Source organism: Pygoscelis adeliae, unplaced genomic scaffold, assembly GCF_000699105.1.
Source record: "Pygoscelis adeliae isolate BGI_AS28 unplaced genomic scaffold, ASM69910v1 Scaffold222, whole genome shotgun sequence".
Classification (NCBI taxonomy): Eukaryota; Metazoa; Chordata; class Aves; order Sphenisciformes; family Spheniscidae; genus Pygoscelis; species Pygoscelis adeliae.
In genome coordinates this window covers 1,888,360-1,894,779 of record NW_008824309.1, presented here as the reverse complement: position 1 = coordinate 1,894,779, position 6,420 = coordinate 1,888,360, and the positions used below count along the sequence as shown (strand labels likewise).

At 34.5% G+C, this 6,420-nt stretch overlaps 1 protein-coding gene across 1 annotated transcript in view; it reads left to right on the top strand.

Moving 5' to 3' along the window:
- The window catches only part of LRP1B (low density lipoprotein receptor-related protein 1B), a 614,444-nt gene that overhangs the window by 479,937 nt on the left and 128,087 nt on the right, over positions 1-6,420 (top strand). The window contains exons 54-55 of the mRNA XM_009319022.1: positions 3,490-3,630; positions 4,771-4,979. Coding sequence (XP_009317297.1) covers positions 3,490-3,630; positions 4,771-4,979 — 350 coding nt within the window. The remainder of the gene's footprint in view (positions 1-3,489; positions 3,631-4,770; positions 4,980-6,420) is intronic.

The window sequence follows — 6,420 nt, the reverse complement described above, 5'->3', positions numbered from 1 at the left end:
TTCATGTAGTTCAAACCAAATCAGGATTGAAGCAGGTTATGGATTTATTAATGACAGATAACTAATTGGAAATCGGTGAACTATACACTCAATATCAGTACCAGAAATGCAATGGGTAAATCACACCTGTAAAATGTTGATATATCTTATGCATTTTTAAACACCATTTTATAACTAGTCCCAACAAGTTCCAAACACACAGCCACACACAGAGCAGAGTTACGTGCGCCTTCTGCCCCAGCCCGGGACACAGGGTTACGAGCACACACCCCTAATCCACAGAGGGCTGTAGCTCGCCATGAGGTCAGATATGCAACTCCACTTGGCGTACCCATCCTGCCAGGTTCGAAGCAGATGCCGTTACACTCACGTTGCTATCTTAACAGCTGTGGTTATCCAGGCCATTTTGCCAAAAGAAGGCTGTGAGAGTGGACCGACACAATAATGAAACTGTAAACTATTTCCTCTGTTAGTAATAGTTTATGCGTGCCAGAACCCTTTATAGAAAGTGACCCATTGTGGGTTTGTTCCTCTGTTTAGCACTATATGATCAAGTTGAATGGTGGGGGGAGTAGGAGAACCTTTCTGATCAGATTTTACTTGGAAGCAGTCTTCAATTCCTAAATAAGTATTTAGAACTAAACAGTCACAAACTTCGAAAATAGGTGCATTTTTTTCTACATGCTTATAATTTCTTGCTGGTGTATTCCATTTGTTTTCTATAGCATCACATACATGCATGGTCCCTTAAAATACTGACAAATAAATAGTGATGGTTTGACAGACTTTTGGAAAGAGGCAGAAGGAGGAAACGCCAACAGAAGCAGAGGATGTACAAACTCCTGATCTAATTGTAGCACAGACCTGCCTTCAGACACTGGCTCTATTTAATTTCTACTGAGTAAACTGAAATCTGCAGCAGCATTTGTTACATGTTGCACTGCTCCAATGCAATTTTCTGTTAGCTAGTAATCAAATACACACCTTAGTGTGTCACTAGTATGGTAAACTTGTTATAGTGTAATTTTAGGAATGAGTTACATTCTTTTATGAGACAGGGAACTGCTCTCAGAGAGTAGGAATCAAATTCCAAAACAGACTTTTCAAGGCAGGATGTAAAAATAAACTGCCTAATTCACCAAGATTTTAAACATGTGATTTCTGATTTGACTGCAAACTAGGTAGCCTAAGCGTAGCGTTATTAATTTCTAGAGCTCGTCCTTTGCATCTTGATATTGAAAAAAAATTATTCTCTTCAGCAGCCGGTCTGCTGAATGGGATGAAATTTTGTTTGAAATATATTCCTAAAAGCTGGATTAAGGGAATCTATTTCAAAATCTAGATTTTTTTTTTTTTAATCTGTATGATTTAAAGGTATATTTTCTTGTTTTTTCTAGAGTATTATTCAGATATAATATAAAAATGGGACTGGTGATTGGAGTAACCAGTTTTTACTTGTATCAGACTTTGCACCTAAACAGATTTTAAAAGTTCACAATTATTCTAATCCCGGAAAATTCCTTTGGTACAAGTTTCGATTCCATTTATAATCCTGTCTTTTTTATGAAATCTTAATAATTAATTACTAGTAAACAAAAAAATAGCAATAATTCAAGCTGGGGAGAGCATGAGAACAAAATACATCGTCCCTAAATTGCATCTCCTATTGCTGCTGTCAGACACAGAATACTGAGCTAGATGAGCCACTGTCTCATCCTGTAAGGTATTTCTTATGTTCCTGAACATTAAAAAGAAATTTAGGAATTCTATTCAAAAATATGAAATTTCATCAAAAAGATTAAATACTTTGTTTATGTGGCTAATCAAAAGACAAATACAGGAATAGGAAGGAGTTTTTGGTTTCAGTTTACATCCTGCCATCCAGAGCAGAGGCAATATTAAGCAGAGGCCCTTGTTCTGCATGTTTGTAATGACCTTCTGATGATGACATACTTGTGAAATGCTGCAGACATGAGGTAAAGCTGTTGGTCTGTGAAAACTTCACAGTCTCAGACAACCAAAACATTTCACCTTTTTTCCGTATCAAGCCAGCCTATCCTTCTTTCAAGCATGATCTATGTAAAAAAGAGGAAAAAAAAAAAAAACCAAACCTTCAGGATACCACAGAATTATTTTAATTATTTTAATGTTTGTAATTGATGTAATAACATACTGCATTTTGAAAATAGTACATTAACACATTTCTAAATGACTACTAAAGATATACAAGAGGTTTAAAGCTCTTGATGGAGACGGGTATCTCATCCCAGACTGTCAAATGTTATGTCTTCATCTGCTATCAGAAAAAAAACTATACTACATAGCAGGAAATATGATAATTTGAAAAAAAGAACAAATATTAACTTTAAACAAGTATTAACTTTCTACTTCTAGAGAGTAGAAAGTTATGAGTGCTCGTTTCAGATGTTCACAGCTTTAGTAGTTAAATCAAAGCTTCAGTAGTTATAATTTGGATTTATTTCTTGGAAGAATCAAATTTTTGGAGCTTAAAATCTGCATTTTTTTCAAGAGGAAAGAATGTTAAACACAATTCAGTGTAATTTTTTTATTTTAAATGTTGCAAAATCATTCTTTAAAATCAGAACGGGTATTGCTACGTAATTCTTACTTTATAACCATTTTTTTTTTCTTGAGTTTTAAACTAAATCAAGGCTTGCTTTCAAGTCTCTTTTAAAGGACTACAGAGTATTGGAGGCAGAATTTATACACATAGAATACAGGAAAAGTTACGCTTTTCTTTCCCAAACAGGAACATAAGTTTTGTAGCAGTTGGTTTAGTGTACTGAATCTTACAAGTAAATATCCTACAAATAGAATGTGATTTTCCCTCTGGGAATTTTTCAACTTTCATGTTTCAAAATTGAATAGAAAAAACTAAATTTGTGCTGACTTTTCTAAATTTTTCTACTGCTTTGTTGGTTTTGAACTCTAGGTTAAACACTCTAGGTGTTCTAAGAAGCAAATGCCTGTCTGTGGTTTCTTTACTTCACTATATATTATAATTTTCTGTCTGAAATCTACTTTAACTTTGAAAATGTATGTTTTATATATATTGATTTTGTGGCCATCTTGGAAAATGCATGTTTAGTATGGTTCAATTGTTTAGTGTTCTGTGTGTTTTAAAGGGAAAGCATATAGTAGAAAGCATATCGCAAAAATATTTGTTGAGTATAGTAATTCCTAAAGTGTCTGTTAGAACATTTCCAAATAATAGCAGAAAGTTAAATTACACTAAAAGAAAATGTATTTATGATTGAGAGCTGCATAAATATGTTTTACATATGTGGAAATTGTTTCATGACTATACTGTGCTGCATAAGAGACATTTCATTTCTCTCTCGTACTCGTGTATAAGCATATAATGCTTTGTATCTCTTTACGGAACAAAAGATGCTTTTACTTACATTGCCTTGTATATGCAAAATTTTATGTCCAAAGTATGAAGTCATTGACTGCTGTATCTTCTAGGGTATCGTCACTGTCGTCCTGGAGAGTTCACTTGTGCTGATGGAAGATGCCTGTTAAATTCCCAGTGGCAATGTGACGGTGATTTTGACTGCCCAGACCATTCTGATGAAGCACCTATAAACATAAAATGCAAAAGTTCAGGTTCATATTTACTTTTTTGAATAACATGTGTGACCTTTCTTTTTGGAAAGCAACGGTTTAGGATTGTAGATAGGCAGATGTAAAACCTCGTAGCTTAAATCTCCAGTGCTTTCATGTTGATATTCCTTATGTCTTGCAAGGAGAATGTGTTGTCAGTCCTCAGCATCCAAAATCTCAGCTCACAAAGTTCAAGCCATCAGTTCCTATGGCATAAGATGGCTGCTAGTTCATTAATGCATGAATTCTGCTAGTACTAAAATAAGATTATATTAACGTAATTATTGTCAAAGTTTATAGCTTGCCCTGAAAATGTTTAATACATTTAATATACTCATCGCACAGAAGTAGATCATACAAAAGAGGATGTTAGGCTGTTCTTCCTATATTAAACACTGGTCTATTTTTATTAGTAAATTACTGACGAAATGTGATTTGTTTTATTGATATTTTCTACTGGCATAAGTTTGCTGAGGTCTGACTGGTTTTTGAGTGGAAAATGAATCCTGGTGTGTATATCATATCCTGTTCTGTGGCTTTTTGAAAGACCAATTCTTCTGTCTAGACCTTATGACTTGATTGTACAGTAGCCCAGTCCTTTATACCAATTTTGATGGAAATCACTCATTTGCTTTGAGGTAAGGCAACATACCTGCTTTAAATATAAGTGTTCTGATTTTGATTTGAAGAACCTGAAAATAGCTGAGCCAATGTATTCAAGCTTTGCCAAACAGGAAAAAAAACATGCATGCATGTCCTCAGGCAAGGAATGCATCAGAATTCAGTCAGTCATGTCACTAAACACCTGAGCATCCAGAGGAGAGAAGCCATGCTTTTTAAGTTTTGCAAACTACAGAAATATATTTTGTGCGGAGATAATGTAGCAGATTCTCAATTAAATGAAAACAAATGTGTAGGAGGGAATAACAAGTTGAAGTATTCACACATTTTCCAGGAAAGGAATAAATGTTTAAAGACACTGAAATGTAAAAAGGTATTATAATACTATCAATAAGAAATGAATATTCAATATTTCCACAATTGTTTCATCTCACGTGCACACATTATGCAGCTGGTCCATGAGAAAATTCATTCCAAATACTGATAGACTACACAAAGTTGTTCTCTTCTTTTGTTTTCCAGAGCAGTCATGTAACAGCTCTTTTTTTATGTGCAAAAATGGCAAGTGTATTCCTCAAAGGGATGTTTGTGATAACAAAGAAGATTGTAGTGATGGATCTGATGAGAAAAGCTGCCACATTAATGAATGCCTCAGTAAGAAAGTTAGTGGCTGTTCTCAAGATTGTCAGGATCTTCCTGTTGGATACAAGGTGAATAATTGTAAAATGTGGTGTCATATAATGCAAATTCTTAATTCTGAATTGCTTCTTAACTACTGTGTGATTATAATAAAACTCTAGTGCATTGGACTTCCCTGTAATGAAGTAGCTTACCTACCATAGTAAGAACATTCAAATTTTTATTTCCAGTAAGCAAACAATTGCCAATTGTATAAAAAACCTGGTCGATAACATACTTTAAACCTATGGAAAAGAACATACAATGCTTTAAATACAACAAATCATACTGATGTATGCAGAGCACTGAAAATTAGTTGTGAAAAAGGAAAACGCATAGGAGTGAATAGCAGGAGTAACAGTTTTCTACAAATTTTTTTCTAAGTCAAAGACATCTGCAGAAATATTTAAACAGAGTATAATTGCCTCAGTTGCAGAATAAAACCATTAGTTGTCTGCATGTGATGGTGTTTTCTGAATCACCTGAATCTGCTTTTTGGCCTTGAGACGTAGAGAGGAATACTTCTCGGGTATTATGTAAACCCTAGCCACTGACTGCACTAGCCTGTAAATAGAAACTGAGACTAGAAGAGAGATTTTTTTCAGGGTTTTAAGTCTGAAGTAACCCTAACTGCACCCCAAAACGTTTCATCTTTTTAATAGAATATTGGCCCACTGAGAACTAAATAAAATCTATCCAACATGGCTTAGCTCTAAAGGTATTCAAACCTTTGAAACCATGTCCTAGTCGGGGAACCTGAAACCAGAGAGCTGGAGACTAGCTGGAGACGAGGTTGGGTACAGCAAAAACCTTGCTGAGGTAGCCTCATTGTGGAGAAAGCATGTCATGGGTCTCTGCAGAGAGTAATACAGAGAATACAGGAGGGAACATGACACAAAGTTTTCCATTGATGAAACTATGCCCCTGTTTCAAAACCACTCTACCCACTTGTATTTTGCATCACTCATATTGTATGTGATAAGCTTGCCACGGCAATCATCAGACCCCAATAAAAATTAGCTTCAAGAATTCTCATTCACATTACTGTATTTGTTACACAGAATGATAGATGTTATCAATGCTTCAAGAAAAATTATTAAAAACTGTATATCTTTACCAAAAAGCATACGTGTACTTGAAAATAAAGAACTCCAAAGGGTCCATCCATCATTATTTTCATGGAAGAATCCTTTCCATATTTTTGAAAAGGTGTGTTTTACTTTTTCTTCAGTTAAAGAAGAAAGAATAATTACTCATTCTACAGGGTTATTTAGGAGGGAATAGCACTTAGGGTCACACCAGCAATAGTTGAAAAGAAATGTTGGTGTGTCTGCCGGTAAACAGTATAAATAGCAATGTAATTTAGCTGTAACTTGAAAAACTGAGACTACATGAAAAATTTTATATATATACATTCAGAAGAAAGTACATAAGATAACAGAATCAATGAGTAATTCAAAATTGAATGTGTTTGTATTTCTTTCCCAGTGCAAA